Below are 17,496 nucleotides of genomic sequence, written 5' to 3' on the forward strand. Positions count from 1 at the left end.
ATCATCTAAGATAAAAGCCTTCTAAAGGGTTTAATTCTCAGTGCACCCATCTCCTGGCAAAGTGACAGGCCCGTCGATGACTTCTTGACTCTCTAGCCATCAGTTCATAACCAGCCATCCTTTATTAAAAGGCTTAAAAAAACATAAGCTGGTAACACAGCTGGTTTAACTCTCTGAAACTCACACAAATATCTACTTAAAACATTTGGGAAAACGGTAACTAAATTGTTAGCATTGTACAATTTTTGGAAAGATAAGACAACATTTTAGGTGAAGCTCCGTCACACAACGCAAGCCTGATTTAAGGGCAAATTGACATAAAACAGACAGTAGCATCATTCTACATCTATTGTTTATTCTTGTGCAATTAAAAACGTCTTCTTTCTCTTCCTTTTTGCAACCCTGCTTTTCCAAAAACTCCCTATTGCCATGTCATCAGCCAGGCAGCACATCACAGCACTTCAGTTGCTGATTAATCCAAAAAAGCTAACTGTGTGATCTGTGTCACAGTGACATTGCGTGGGCCATAATGCTCTCTTTCTCTCTCTCACAGCTGGAATACCAGCTAAGCTCCAAGGTTTGATGAACCTTTTAGTTTTTAGACAAATGCTTGAATCTGAGACGCCCATCTGTGCTGGAATGACAGAAAAGTCAATGCTTCTAGCTCGGCATGGCTTTTAAAGATTTTACTGCCATTTGGTCCAGCCTGATTCCTCATAGGTTTACAGCATTTTTTTTTTCATTGATAAATGTATTTTGTAACCTGTGTCTTTTTGTGCTTTACCCTAACAAATGCTGACTACAGATCAATGACCATGATGGATTCTGATAAATGAACTCACAACAACAGTGGGAAAACTACAAGAAGAGACTAAAACAAATTACTCAGCCAGGTCTCCACTGAGAGGAAAAACCAAGAGAGACACATCCTCCCTGCAGTCCTCTGGAGGGGAACAGAATGAAACGAGGGGCTACACTCTTTCCCTATGGTAATTAACACTTCACTGCAAGCCGAAGCTGGTGACTAACAGCTTTCTATAAATCACAGCACCTAAAACTGGAGACAGAATGTCCACAGCAGCTTCACTGATTCAAGGCAACAAGTAAACTCACAATTTATCAGACCTGCTAAAAATCACATGGATCTGTAGCTATGTGTTTCAAAGAATTAAATAACAGTATGTAAAGCAAAATGTATGATGATGATCATCAAATGGCGGTAACACTTATAAGATACTGATACACCAGTCTGACTTTCTGTCTGCAGAATTATTTCTGTGAGCTGTTTTTGGCCTGAAAGGATCAGCTCCATCCTCCACTGGACTAAAAGTCTCCTGGAGATTTTATTGCCAGCTTGTGCATTCATCTAGTTTTCCAGAAATATTTAATTGCAACATAAAGACAAAGTCAGAACAGCTAGAAATGAGTTTATGGTGTGTTTCTATTGATTAAATATTAATTTATGGTTAAAATGAATGATAAACGAATACATATTGGAAGAGAAAGATAATTAGTATATAGACGGCATGTACTTTCCTGTGAAAACATGAAAATATTAACTCTAGATAAAAGCCTCGGAAGAGGACTCGCTTTACTTCAGTGAAAGTACATTTTTTGCTGTTGGACATTGATTGCAAGTATCTGCAGTGACTAACTACTGATCAGCGGGGGGTGTACATACAAAGTGAGCTACTTTTGATTGGAAGGTAATGGCACAGGTCACGTGGTGGAGGGCAGTCTTTTTCCAAATAATCGTGGTCTGACTTGGAATCACTGCAATCAGACAGGTTGACAAAGGTTTGTCAATAATTGCTATCTAATTTTGCATGTTGCAATAAAGTCAGTCTGAAGATGACTGCGACTTGTCTTTGCAATCGGGGACTCAGCTGGTTGCCAGATGACTGCATTCTGGTTACATTCTTACATAAAAAGCAGGGTGCCAAGCACCTAGACAGTTAAATCTGTCCTGGCTGTATTTGTGGGGAAATATTTGAATTTCTGCTTCAGTTCTACGAGGCTCTGTCTGGACTCTGAATGTAAGTACTTCATGTGAATTTCTTTGTATACAGATGGCAGCAGATTTGCACTTTTAATCGATTTATCACAGTTAATCACCATATGACCACAAACTGAAGGCATGAAATTTCCAATTTGACACAACTGAGTTGTAAACTGATAGCAAAACTCCATCTTATTGGCACTTCATTGACACACAAAGATGCTTTGAGAATTGCAGTTTGCTGATAACTGTTGCACATCTGGTCCCTGTCTTCTAAGAAACCATTTCAAAGGCAGCGAGGTTGCAAATTCATTGCACATAATGACATTAATATTGGTCATGCCACAACCACTGTTTTCCTAATGTGACTATAAGATAATAGTGCAAAAATTCCATCATATTTTTGAGACACAAAAGTGACTTCATGTTATCTGTCCGACTGACAGAACAAAAGTCAAACAAAAGCTATAAATCTTTCGATAAGGGACAATCATCTCAAGCATTACTCATTTTTCAAAATTCTTACTTAATTATTATATATTTTAAATAGTTAAATAGATAATATATTTCTCCTAATATCATTTGATTTGAAATTTCTTCAGTTCATTAGAAGCTTCTGTGCTTCTGAGTACCCGGACTGTGTGTTTTTAAATTATTACTAAAACTTTATTTTCTTAGAAGTAAAGCATCCTTCACCACTTGTAATTCATTACAGTTAACAAAAAATGACACAGGCCTGTCTTTCCAGCATCTTTCTGTTATAGAGATTTATAATCTGGGGTCAGAACACCCACCAGGGCTCAGGAGATGATTAACAGGATAGTAAACAAGAAAAAAAATCTAAGGGTTAATTTTTTACTCTAAACTTTTTACTTTCTGTTTATTTTTAACTAATATAACACTCTTTAATGCTACATTTTTAGTTTTACTGGGCTATAAGATAAACAGAATGTCAACTAATCACTACAGGACACAAAGTAACCCTCTTCCCACTCACCAGCGGTTCAGCCATGATTATTCGGATCTTGCGCTCAGACATGGTGGTGAAGTTGGCAAACAGGCTCTTGAGGACGTACTCGCCTGGCTTGCTCTCTGGGTCAATGGTGATGGGCATCATGGCAGGAGGACCCTTCTCTCCCTGAGGACAGCAGACTGGAGGGATGGGAGGTTTACTGTATCCGTTCCCCACGGGCGAGGCTGCGGAGGAGAAACAAAAAACACAAGATGGGAAACAGTTTCATTAAGTAAAACATTGCCAAATCAAGCACAATGAGTGGGACAGGATCAGCCACTAGAGAAAAAGAGTTCACCGAACAGGGTATTGCTGAGAAGTTTCCAAACATGGACAAAAAGTTCCCAACATGTTGAGCATTCCTCAGTAAGACTGTCCAAAGGGCACCGTCTTGCCCTGAGTCTGCTGTTTCTTTCCTCCTGCTACAGTGAGCAGAGCACATATGGAAATAAAACACCATGGCCTGCAGCTGGTGTTTTGGTTTTGTACCAAAGTCGTCACTGTCCTTTGAGGGAAACAAAAACCTTGTGCGTGTGATCATCCTTCACTCAGTGTTATGATATGGCCCACCTTTAATAACGAATCACTTGCCTCGGGCCACTTAAACCCACGAAAAAAGCCACGAGTTAATAATTTAACCTCTGTGTTGAACTCTTGTGCCTCCAGACACAAACCTGCTATATACAGTAAAGACATGCATACAAACATACAACAGACAAATATTTCTTTAAATGACCTCACCAAACCATAAAAACCTGAAAAATGTTTTAATTGAGAGTACTCATATATTTTTAATGTACAATTGAAGGCTTTAACCTTTTCTTTTGCTGGAGATGTAGAATTATTACGTCTACTATTTGGCTGGATGTAAGTCTTGAAATGTAATATATTAGTCTAGTAAGGTTGTGACAAGATAAAAGACAATTAACAATATAATTTAAGGATTTCATTTGTTGTATGCCACATGAGAGAGCCAAAACAGGAAGGTTTAAGACGTTCATACAAAGTTTGATAGGTTCATCAGGGACTAAAAATTGTGCTGTTACTGCTTTACTAAAAGCTATTACCTCTTTACAACTAACTTTAAATAAATTGCCAAAAACTGAATCGCAGCTTAGATTTTACACATCTGTACAAGCTGCATGCAAAATAATGAGAGGAGATGAGCAAACACACAATGAGCATTTTTTGAGGCACCACAAATTATGCAACACTGACAAATTGCATAAGAGAAGTTGGAGAAGCTGGTACCAGTACACAAGTTTTCTTCTCCAGGTCTTTTCAGGACATGGAGCATTCGGCTATCTCTCAAGGAATGCCCAGCATGTGTAAAAACCTTTTATGGCTTTCAGAACATGCTTCCCTAATTCGTGGCGATCCACGCAGCACCTACCCAGACCCTTGATGAAGCTAATGACGCTGGCCTTGCTCCAGCACACAGCTGTCCCGTCCATAGTGGGAAAGGAGGATATGGTATCCAGGGTTGTCCTGATTTAAGACAAACGCTCGCTAGTAAAATCCACCAACTTCCATGTCTTGTGTGTCAGCTGGCTCTGTCCTTCTGGTTATAGTTTCCATGGTGCACAGAGCCAACAGCGGGTGTGTTTTAAAAAGTGGGAGTAGTGTTTGGTACGGGAGACGACACAATCTCTAGATCTCTCTCTCTCTCTTTCTCTCTGACAGCGGCTTCTGCTATGGCTTCCTCTAGCCTTGTGACTACCCGGTGCCTTCCAACAGTGAAGGTCAGGCGGGAATTTTTAGCTGAGGCACAGGACAGCAATGAGGTCCAGCATGCTATGGTGGCATAGACTGGTGACTATATTTATCCAGGAGTAAACACTATACTGACAGAGCACTCCCCCCACCCCCTATCGGTGATGCAAAACCACGAGGTACAGACAACCAGAGTGTAAACACCATTCTTGACCACAGTGACTGCTTCACTGCACTTCCCTTAAAGTCTGACAACTTCTTAAAGAAGAACTAAAGTCATTAAGGCAAAGATTTTAGGCAACGTTCCAGCAACAGACACTCTGTGATTTGACACCCCAGATTTATAAAGCAATATCTACATTTTCCCTTGACAAAATATTAAACCAGAAATGAGCTGTAAATAAAGGAACCAGTGTGCATATCAAGCCTGTGTCTGTTGCTCTGGCACTGTACGAAGTCTGAGACATGACATGTGACCCTGCAAACAAGGAGCCCAGGCACAGCGTGCATTACATCATCGCCATGCTGGAAACACCCTGGGCATGGTGGTACTCCCTGGAGGACAATGCAAACAGGCTGACAAGTGTCTCTCTTGCACACACACACACGCACACACGCTCACAAATCATGCAGTCCACAGAGACATCCCTACTGAGTAAACACTGTCTTTAAGCGGCAGTTTGTGAACAGAGTGGCTGGATATTTAGATACCACTGACCTCTTAAACTGGACCAAAAATTCCAGTATCAATATAGACCTCTGGGAAACTTTGTTCAACTTCTCTAAAGCTGACATTGCATTTTAAGAGATAGCAGTAAGAAAAGGAAGCTTCCAAATGTACACACTATACTATTCTTCCAGGCTGGGAAAAAAGGGACAACATCCTTAGTTACTCGACTAAAAGGAAGTGTTTATAATACTGTGACAAATTGTAGGCCATAAAGTGACAGAACATTTCATTTACAACACAAATTGTTAAAATATTCCACAGACACCTCCGCAAAATGTGACATTTCTCCAATAATTAATTAAAACCTCTCTGGACTTGAAGAAACAGAAAGACAACATTATTATGCTAATATTTTCACTAGTTCACAGCTTTAGTCTTTCAAAAAGTGAGAGTGAGAGAGTGATTACGAACCTCTGTGAAAAGCAGCTTAAAATGATGGTTGCAAATTATTGACCATCGGCCCTGTTTGAGCCAGCTGACATCATGCAGGAAACTACTGCCTGCTGTGAGAGAGCATTTCAGGCCAATTATATAAGCCCTGGTCAAAAAGCCCACATCTGTCTGTTTAAAGTGCACATAGTACAATTTTAGCTCCTATTAAAATACTACTTTCAGCTTCTCAAAAATAGAGCTCTTGTTGTACTGTATACTGCTACACAAAGCTAAACATTAAAGAAGAATGAATAAAGAACTTAATTCAAAATGTGAGAAGAAACTGAATAGTAGCTTTTAAAAATGTCAGAAAATAAATTGTAACTAAACATGTTTGGACCGCACCGCTCTACCCAGATCCCCACAGCTCATCTTCTGCTCTGATTGGCTGATGGAGGACTGGCCTTCAGTCACATTGAACAACAAACCTGATGCAGCTGCTGCACAATGGCAGTTCTGTCCTGCTGTTTGTTACTGTTTTATTAGTGCTGGACAAACTAACTTATCAAACCGGGTATCCAAAAATGTTTGTGATTATTAACCCTGTGCTCACACACAGACACACACACATGCTACACCAATTTGAAAGCTATTATTTTCTATATTAAACTAAAATAGATAAATAAATAAATATATATAAATACATATAGTTCCTCAAGTCACATATTAGCAGGCACTGTGTCTCACATCTCATGCAGGAAAAAAGAACTTTTATTAGCAACACTATATCTGTTGCCATGTTGTGATACATTACATAACAGCTTGTGAGAATGGAAGCAGAGAGATGAGATTAGGGAAGAGCACAAATTTAATGAAAATGTTAAATGCTGATACAGTACAATGACTGCCTGTGCCTTTATCACTTTAGCAAAGTGACCCAGTGTGGGGATTATGCAACATCATCAGGAGATGGCTCAATGTTTAGTGTGTGGAAAGGGGCAGCTTGTTCGATGGTTTCTCTTTGCATTCAGATTAAGCTGCTAATGCAGTCTGCTTGAGACATGCAACTAGCTTGTAAACATTTAGCACTTTAGGTATTAATCAGTTTAGTGTGGCGATATACAGATATAGCACACATGAATAAACTGCTAAGAAGCTAGGTTTAATGCCTGCGTTCGGCTTTTTCATTAGTTTTGCATCCATTCTGTAGGCCACCTCTCACACCTCACATAAAACAGAATAGCACCATGATCTGAAGCATGAAGGCATTTCATCTCACTCTGATGGTTTCACTGGAAGGCAGTGAAGCTGTGAGCTTTGGACAGAAGGTGCAACCAAGCTGAACCTCCAGTAATCCTATTACTGTGTCCTTGCACTTAATAAGAGCTATTCTGGCTCTGTTTATAAGTGAAATATGGCCACAATTTAAATATAATCAGATGCAGAATCACCATCCGCAAAACTTGTAACATAAGCTATTGTATAATGACTTAGCTAGTCATCCTTGAGGAACTTATGTATCTGGCTGTTGCTAAGAGACAACTAAAAAGCTGTTTTAACTGTGGTGTGCTGTTACTACAAGTACATTAAATTTGCAGCTTCTGGCATACAGAACTATCACATTTCGCTGATCTTAATTTGCGCCAGGAAGCAGCATAGAGCTATAAAGTCAGGTTACTAACAGTCATTCAGCTCTGCCAGGTGAGCACTACAATAACAACAAACTGGTACTCACCTCCACTCCATGACTTCAGCAAAGACTTGATGCTGATTTCAAAGAAGCCCGAGTCCTGCTGGCTTGTCATGGCTGTAGCTTCCTACCCCCTTTACTACTTGTGGTTTCCCTCCAGTAGCAGCAACAGCAGCAGTTAGGTTGGGACCAGCAGGTATTGCCTGCTGTCACCTCTCTGTGACGCACACAATGCTGTGCTGAGAAAACACACTAGCACTGCTATAACCCTCCTCTTGTGTCCTGTCCTTGGCTATCAGCCCTCTCTCTCCCTCCCTCTACTCTTTCTCTCTCCCTCTCTAAAGCTGTGGCAGGCAGTGGGCGGCAGTGCAAGCTCCCTTTAAATAACTGCGTGGAGGCTGAGAGTGCAGGAAGCAATCCTCTTAGGGGAGAGCAGTTAATAATAACTACTGTTTGTCTGCGTGCAAGGCCTGATAATGATGAGAGAACTGGGCATGTGCGTCTTTCAGGATGACTGAGAGAATCTGTCAGGTCACGACCACTGACAGAGGAGATGAGAAATCAGGAAGTATGACACATTACATCTGGGTGAGCGAAAAGAAAATGACTCTAACTGCTCTAACTGTAAGTGATCAGCCAGCCAATAAAATCAACTGAATGTAGAAAATAAATATGGGAAGAGGGGCTGACTCTCCCAAAAAAGAATTGTCAGTCGCATAGTGTAAAACCTCTCTTTTGCACATAATGCAAAAATGAATACATTGGAATGTGTCCAATGTTCACACAGTCCAGTGTTGCATCTCACAGATTCTTTCAGCACTATTGCAACTATATTTAAAATCATGCAATGGACTAATGTTTACTGATAACAGCATTACTGAAAATATATGAAATTTTTTTTAATTTATATATAATTTTTTTTATATATCAGAGTTGAAAACAGAGGAGCAAAGGAATTTTTTCCCTAATATCAAGACGATTAATATACAAAAAGAAGAAGAGCATTATAAAAAAAAGTTGCAATTTTTTTATTTTTTTTGTATAGGTGTCTACAAATCATTTTACCAAGGTAAAACTGTAATACAATGCTCCTTTTTTTCATCCAATATTTACATTATTCTGGCATGTGGAAAGCACAAGCAAGTTGCCTATAGTTGCCTGACCATATGGACTATAAAGACATCCTCCAATCCCCCTCTCACTCTCTCTCAGTGCTCTCAGGATAATCCTATCAGAATTCTGCCTATCCATCAAGCGGCAGCCACTTGCACTTGATTACGTAATACACTCTGTGATGGAGAAGCCACCACTGGCCGTGGCAGTGTTTGGTAAACACACATTTCAGAGGCTCAGGTGTCCTGGATATACCCAACCCAGTAGTTGGGTATACTGAGTACACCAAGCAGGACATTCCTGCTTGGTGTACTCAAGCGTTCCACACATTGTGTTACTCTACAATCAATCCCTCTTGCAGCAGTTTTTCAAGTGTCATGACATAAATAAACAAGTGAGTGAAAAGATTGAAAAGATAGGCTATCATTTATGAGGGTTGTTAAATCTCCTTACACATTTGTTGATATAGTTACAAAAGAGTCATAGAGCAATAATCTATGGTATCTATATTACAAGGGGAAGGGGTTTTCTGACTTCTTTTATATACAGTTGGTCTTTTTTAAGATAGTAATGTCAAAACATTAAATATCAAATGTTTAAACTAAACTGAAGTTTACAAGCTTTTAGATAAGTTAATCTAAATAATTTGTTAATAGGTAAATACTCACATGTTGCTTGTATCATTGCCCTCTCAGCAAACATCTCCTCAATTCAATTCAACAAGAAACTATTTAAGCCGACCACTATTTTTAACAGGAGAATTCATTATGTTCTCTAATCAGACTTGACTATACATGGTCAATTCCTGCCAATTCTGATTTTTAAAAAGCATCATTTCTTAAGAAGAGTTTTTAAAACATACTTAGCTGGTCAGCTTGACTGGAATCTTTGAAATGCAAAGACTTATTCAATTCCATCATTTTTTAGCAAGGCTGTGGAACACTGAGAAGTCAAAGTAAAGGAAGAATGATGGAGAAAGAAAGAAAACGCAGGAAATACCAACCACTTTCAGGTCTGTGTTACACATTTTTGGGGTTACCTTAAAACCTTTTAGGGTCCTGGATATAGTAGTTAAAAAAAAAAAAAAAAAAAAAAAAAATATATATATATATATATATATATATATATATATTTATATATATATATATCAATACAAAAAACACTGTTGATTCTATGAAGTGCATTTGTATCAGCAAGTAGTTGATGCAGATTTATCAGCTGCAAGTTAATGATGTGGATCACCTCTTTCACCAGTTTCCACAAGTGCTCTATTGAATTGAGATTTGGTGACTGTGGAGGACAGTGATCTCGTTGTTATCAAGAAATTAGTTGGACATGATTTGAGCTTTATGATGTGGCACATTATCCTGCTGGAAGATGGGCACACTGTGGACATAAAGGAATGGCCACGATCAACAACAGCACTCAGGTAGACTGTGGTGTCTAAGCAGCGATCAGTGTGCTGAGAAAACTACTGTTACTGTTGTTTTCCTATCAGTTTGAAGCGGTCTGGTCATTCTCCTCCAACTTCTGACATCAACAAGATAATCTCACCCAGACAACTGCCGCACCCTGGATATTTTCACTTTTTTGAATCATTCTCCAAAACCCTAGAGTTGGCTGTGCTGGAAAATCCCAGTAGTTCATCTGTTTCTGAAACACTCTGAAAACATGTCACAGTCACTGTTCTTCCCTGTCCTGATGCTCAGTTTGATACTCTTAACCATATCTACATGCGTAATTGCTACAATGTGATTGATTAGATATTTGAATTAACAAAAATTAAAAAATATATATGTTATGTTATTACATTGCATTGCATCATCCAAATATGTTTATCATGAAAAGACCTTGTGTTACTTTGAAGAAACTTTCTTTACCCTGTTTGTGGCATAACAATGTGTCTGGTTAACTAGGGGCAACTGATGCCAAACATGTAGATATAAAGCAGTGGCAGTTTGCTGGCACACTGGCAAGGATCAGCGAGACTTTTCAAGAAGGAAACCTGCCTGAGAATAATCTTGTAAATGCCAGTTATAGTCTTATCATTTTCAGTTCAGTGGCAACTTCTCCACAAATCATGTTCACTAACAAAACACCCAAACAGAGGATGAATAAATAAGAAAAGTATTGCTGGTTATAAAAAAACCACTGTAAGCATCTTTCCTTCTTTAGGCTTTAAGTGGGCACAGCCTTTAACACATTAAGCACTTATTATAGGCATTATCAAGCTCTGATGAAGGTGAGGAATGTGAAATATGTCTGTCTAGTTCAGCCATTTTTATGGTTATCAACTTCAAACCCTTTACTGCCTCCCACACTCGCTCGGTGCACCCGGTGCCCCTAGCTTCTTCATCTTCTTTTGTCTCTCTCAAACATTGTCCTGTTTATTTGAAGTCATCTCTGTTTCTCTGTTGATTAATTTACTTAAGAAATAAGATCCATAAAAACTGAAAAGGTCAGCTAATTCATCATCCTACATAATATAAAAAATTATGTGACGTACACGCTCTAAGTACATTACAAACAAGTCACTGGATTCCTGTGTAACTATGAGAAATACAACGAGGAGGTGAGGAATTTCACAAAGTGGGGGCATGAGTGGCTGAAACACTGGTATTGGTTGCTCACCAGATATTTCCAAAATCATATTTTACACAGATTACTGAGGAAATCACCACAACTTTACTGTGTCAAAGCAGCACCTACTTTCAAGAATAGTGGGCCTCTTCCTATGACGCATCTTTTTAAACTTCCCCCTGAAGTCCTTGGGTGGGAATGGATCCAAAGGTAAGCTGGCAATGCGCCCCAGAGCAATCTCATCCAGTCCCTCAGAGCAATCTGTCTCACTTTTGGCCATTTCTCTCACGACACTCTCTCCTAAAGACATGTTGGATGGCAGGAAGCCCAACACTACTTCTTTCATTCTTCTAAAAGAGTCATTTGAAGGAATGCCAGGTTTTCCACTCTTTTTGTAGAACAATTTTTAATTTCTTCTCCTCCCTTTCCCTCGTTACAAACGTAGTTCTTCGTCCTTGCTGGACACTAATTTTCTGCCGCGCAGAGATGCTTCAAGTGCTGTCGGCTTCAGTCCACTAATGTGTTTTAACTACAGCACTTGTCAGGGCAGTTCAGCAACTTACAGTAACATTCATGAATTGGGCAGGTGTTGAATTACTTAGACAGCTCCTCCTTCATTCAGAAAAAAAGGCATGAGGCAGAGAAGAGAGGGGCAAAGTTATAGCTACAGAGGGCGGGAGGGGATAGAGAGGCTGCTCTGACAGCCACAGCATCCCTGCCTACTGTATGCCCGTGAGGCAGCGCTGAATAAATATCCTGTATTTATCTAAACAGGCATCTCTTGCTCCTGGAAGCAATAATTAGATAGAAACTAATTTTTTAAATGATCGTGAATCCCTACGAGAATGCTGAAAAGTGTGCGTTAAATGTTGTGTGACAACTTCTTTGTTTGTTCTGTGTTTGACAAACAAATAGATCTTCCAGTTGCTTCACAGAACAGGTTCCATTAGTTCAGCACATGATCGGTGACTCTGCATTAGGCCTCATGTTGTCTCTCTAATGTATTGTTCCTTCATGGATAGCACTGAGAAAAATAGGTGAAACTCTGACACCATAAACAATTAGTAAACACATAAATCCAGGGAAACATCCTTATTAGTTTCTCTATTCGTATACTCTAGTTAGTCTTTTTCAAGGACTGAAGTGAACACTAACTGGACACACCTATCACATGAACCAGTTTTTCCTAGTCTGACCTACATCCGTAACACAAACACCCTGTGTATGTACGTGACATGAAGGCGTTTTCTGTTTTAGGAAGAAACAGCAGAACAACTAGCCTATACTTTATGTACCTCTTGTATGCATTTCCAGTGAACAAAGAAATGTGTTCACAATTAAAAAGCCAACCATCACACTCAGACATAACTATCTTCATGGTCTGCTGACATGTAGAGTTGGACTCTGTCAAAGAGAATCACTGAACAACAGGGAGCCCCTGGCAACATGCCTTTCCCCAAAGTAATGAGTCCAGCAGTAATGTCACCTGTCAAAGAAAATATTATCCTAAAGAAAACACTATGAAATACTTTTTCAGCAGCAAGTACATTCATCGGGATTCCCAGAATTTGAGTCTGATTTTCATGCACGTTTGAGCCTGACCTACTTAAAACACAGTCATGTTGTCAGAGTAAATAATAAGCAGAGCGAAGTCCTATCATCACAACATCTGAAAACATGCTTCCTGTTTTGGACTCATACCACCAAAAGCAAGAACAAAAAAACCTACCCACCTAAATATCTTTGCACCGAAACACTAAAAGTAAAAGACCCCTTTAGTCTGATTTCTAATGAACATGTGCAGTTTTTGTGCAGTTGTGCAAATATTTCAAGTTAGGGTTTGATTAATATTTTCAGATCAAGTATTTCAAGCATTCTCAACAATAAAAAATATTTACAGCAATACACAAACGTTCCAAGCTTCTGAGACAAAAGCTGCCGTATTGTACTGTGGCGCTACTGAAAATGAATGTAGGAGGGAAATATGTTATAGTGATAGAGCACCCTCTAGTGTCAAAAGCATACTGACAAGTAATACCACCTTTCTCCAGTCAGTCATTGTTTGAAAATGTGACTTTTAGCAACACATGCATTTCTTTATCTACATATGACAAAAATAGATCTCCTTGCTGAGTCACTGTATGACCTTAGTTCAAGTAACATCCACAATTATGACTTGATTATGACACTTTGATAATGCAATAGGAGCGGGAAGTACATGCAAGTGTAACTTTGTTTTCACATTAAACAATAATTGTTTATTTAGTTTATTGACCAATAAAACTGCAGACTCTCAATCTAGAGAACTGCCCTGCAATATTCAGATACGTTTATGTGTCCTTGAGCCAATACAACAGCAAAAGTAGATCTGTAGAGTTTAGGTGTTTAAACTTTTAGATGCTACATTATTTATTTAAACTGTGAGATGGACATTGACTAGATATTTATGTTTAATGCTTTAACTTTACTAAACCAGTGTAGTACTTGTATCTACTTTATTATTAGAATGGGCATTATTGTAATGACTTAAAAGTCCATTATTAGTTCTAAACTACCTCATATTATAATAAAAACAGCAACAAAACGTCACCAATTCAGTGTTGCATCAAAAAGACACCAGAAACATGACACTAACATTGAGGAATATGAGAATCTTCCAGAACATCAAGCTCTGATCGACTTTCACATAATTTTAATTTTCATTCATCAACCATAACTGAGCTAATGTCTAGTCTGAACATGTAATCCAAAATAAAAATGTTCAAATATACTGAGCTTGCCTGTTGCCCAAAGTCAGCTGGAACAGGCTCAACCCCTTCCCAAGTGACTCTTTGGTAAAAAGAAAAAAGAAAAAAAAAAGAGAGAGACAGAGATAAGAAAACAGACGATTGGATGGATGTACTGAATTTGTTCCATGTACACCAAAGTTGAGGAGGAGTAGCCAAACTGGGAAAATAGGCCGGTGTCGGCATGGCCGCTGAAACCAACACCCTCTGGTGGAGCTACAAGGCTGTTTCCATGGTGAGACACATTTAGATTTGAACAGGCACAGCAGAACACGATGAATAATTGATAGATATCAAGACCTAATGTTAGCACAAACCTGCTGAAGGTTAATTCCAGATATGCTCGTGGACTCTTGAATAGGACACATGCAACAAGTAGCAAGACACAATGTGGGAATGAAAGCTGGATACAAATGGCTGCGATGTTACATATGATAAGTTATTAGTGTTTATGAAAATGCAACAAAGAGCATTTCTCTTTAAGTGTTTACTGTCAGCAAAGAAGCAGCATTAGTCTACATTTCAGAGGGCTGTTTAAAAATTTACAAACTTCCTGAATGTTAAATGGAGAGACTTTGCATAATGACAATTTAGAGCCACATGGTATCGAGGCTGTCAGATTTTTACAGCTGCTAAAGCCTTTTATTACTTTGACATGCCAGCCGTTTCCACATTTTACATAAACAGCTAAGGTTAAAAACAAAAAGCCAGCATCCACAGAAAGTAATTATTCAATGGGCCACCTATTCTTTACACTGCTTTGGATCTGGGATGGGTCAGCACACAAAAGGACTATTCAAGGGCTACAAACAAGTCGACAAACAGCACCTGTTCCCTGCTCTGCATGCCTATTATCGGCCTGACGAGGGAGGGTTTCATACTGAACACATGCAGCCACTGTGTCCCCTGAAAAAGGAGAGCAGATCCAGTTACAGTGAGGTGATTATGTTCTTATACATTGTGCATCAACAGTGCAGGTTTGCCTCTCGTATTGATAGCTTCTAATGGATGCTGGAGACAATACCAGCACAGCGCACGCTGCAGACTGACTTAAAAGCATGTGTTCATTATTGATTCAGTCTTTTGTGCCATGTGGATTGCCTCGGGGTTTATCTAAGTAACTCATAAGCATTGTACACATCAAAAAAGGGGAAAATATGTTAAGATTCGTTGTTAAGGCCTTCATTATATTCATTGCCCTACAGGCAAACACAGACTCTCTCATGAGGAAGGGTTGGAAATCTTTACAAGTATTCTTCTTCTCTGCTGAAGAAGAGGTTTAAATAACAACTCTGATTCTGGCAAATCTGTATGACTACTGTATGTTACATCATTCTCATTTTATAATGCTATTGATATCAACAGTGTATTACTTAAAGGCTGCAGGATTCGAGCTTTCCTAAAATAACAATAATGCCACTTGACAATAAGTTCAAGTCAATCATATTTATTCATCTCTTTTTGTTCAAACAATTTTGTTCTGTTTATTTCACAGAAAAAAACCCTAAAGAGCTAAAATAACAAACAACTAATTTAGATGCAGTTTGAGTCTCTCCACAAAAATAAAAACTAACAGTTGCATTCCTGTGAAGAAAGATCAAATATCCAAAAAAAGATGGAGTTTTTCAATGTTGTTACACAATGTATGCAAGCTATGGCACTTAATTTCATTGTATTGTTTTGTAACCCTATTGCGATTTTATTGTAATGGGAAGGAAGACATGGTCCTATTAACAGTGCACTTGGTGATCTGAATTATGTAACTGACAAAAGCTTATATGGTACATTATATTACTACTCTGTTAGATGTCTAAACTTAGCTTTTAGGAGTTTCTTCCTCGAGGTTTAATGTGTAGTTTCAATGCACTGATGAGCTGTTAATAAACAGATGGCCACTTACTTATGCTGGAAACTGCACACATCAAAAGTCAATTATTAGAACAAAGTGTCAGAAATGAGAAAAGAATCATCTGTGGTCACGAGTGTTAACTCTGTCCTGGCATTGAATAGGCTAGAGGTCTGTAACCAGAGTGACTTATTTTATTTCTTTCTTTTGTTTTTTTGTTTTTTGTTGTTGTTGTTGTTTTTAATTTTTTGAACACAAATGTGTAGAAAAAACAAGCTCCACAAAAAAGTCTCACAGCCTGCCGGTTTCTTCTGTACACTGACATTGTTGGCAACTCAGCCACCTTGGCATCCCCAAGGCAACACTTCTGTTTTTTTTTTTTTTGTTTTGTTTTTTTTTTTGGAAATCTGCTAAGCTTGAGCAACATGTAGCAAGTCTATATACAAATATAGAATTTCACGTTTTTCCCTCTTAAGTACTCAAGTGCTCAGTACTTTGACCTTGTAGAAAAGAAGACTGCTGGAAATCTGAAAACTCACTTGGATTATAGGTACAGCATGACATGCAAAATCACAAAAAACCTTCAACGAGTTTTCCCCCCTTGTGACGTGATTAGATCTGGGCTAAAAGACACCCTCTGATTCGCTACAGTTTTGTGTTTAAAGATTAACCTCTCTGTAACTTTCGTTTTCTTCCCGCATTGGTCATGCAAACGGACTTTGGAACTATTTGACACGATTAACCAAAAATCAGTTTCCTTTAAACAGATGCGAAAAAATGTTTGGGTGAAAAACTTATAAAGTCTACTCTCAATAAACCCATCTCAATTTTAATTAGTTTCGACTTGACAGCTACTCCAGCTATCAGCAGCTTACATCGAGAGAGTTTCAAGTCATATATTCCTATAGTCTCTGAAATACCAGAGAGATAAATAAGCGGGTTATACTATCTTCTAATTTAAAAAGAAAAACAAACACAAGAAAAAACAAAAACCAAGACTGGAGTAAAATATGAACTCCTGAAACTTCAATCAGAAGACTACTCAATATTTTAAAAGCTGATAAATACCTTTGACTGTAACAGAAATCAGTTGTTTCGTTTACTCCATCTCCTCTCGGGAAGTTGGTCCAAATTTTTGCCCTGAAATCCCCCCCAGGAGCTCCACTTGTTAAGATGCACTTGCTCTCACTATCACCTGCTCCCTCCATCAGCTCGGACAGAGACTCCGCCCCCGGCAGCCACCATGCTCATGTCCTCCTGAATAATGAAAAACACTCCTTAGTCTGCAAGATGAACCTGACTCTGGGCCAGTGTATGCGTTTTTAAATAGCCCAGCACAAAATAGTACAGGTTATTACAATACACTGAGTTGAAACATTACACATTTCATCATGGAGTTCAACTATGGACTGTCTTTCAAATGGACACAGAGAGTGTCATGATGCATAATAAAGGGATTATAAGGAAAAGCACAATGACATTATCTCAACTAGATCTACCATGAAAGCTAAAAAAAAAAAAAAGACACAATTTTACGACAACATTGTACACACTGTGGAATAGCTATAACACTGCACATATTACAACAGTACACCTAATGTGCGAATAAATAGTGTGCACTCAAATTGTCACCAGCAGACATCAGTGACCTCTTG

At 38.7% G+C, this 17,496-nt stretch overlaps 1 protein-coding gene across 7 annotated transcripts in view; it reads right to left on the reverse strand.

Annotated features, from left to right (window-relative positions):
- frya (furry homolog a (Drosophila)) overlaps positions 1 to 16,984 on the reverse strand; it is a 46,654-nt gene extending 29,670 nt beyond the window's left edge. Inside the window, exons 1-2 of one of the 7 annotated variants that reach the window (XM_084949819.1) lie at positions 16,910 to 16,984; positions 2,997 to 3,196 (exon numbers count right to left, since the gene is read on the reverse strand). In XM_084949819.1, the coding sequence (XP_084805945.1) occupies positions 2,997 to 3,116 (120 nt within the window). In that variant the 5' untranslated portion in view covers positions 3,117 to 3,196; positions 16,910 to 16,984. Of the gene's footprint in view, positions 1 to 2,996; positions 3,197 to 4,404; positions 4,748 to 7,561; positions 8,007 to 11,338; positions 11,712 to 16,909 lie in introns of those variants that run through there. The other 6 variants (XM_084949815.1, XM_084949816.1, XM_084949817.1 and 3 more) reach the window with 6 other exon arrangements.
- Positions 16,985 to 17,496: the final 512 nt, after the last annotated feature.

This window comes from Perissodus microlepis, chromosome 14 (assembly GCF_051167445.1).
Source record: "Perissodus microlepis isolate ML-2025 ecotype Zambia chromosome 14, ASM5116744v1, whole genome shotgun sequence".
Classification (NCBI taxonomy): domain Eukaryota; kingdom Metazoa; phylum Chordata; class Actinopteri; order Cichliformes; family Cichlidae; genus Perissodus; species Perissodus microlepis.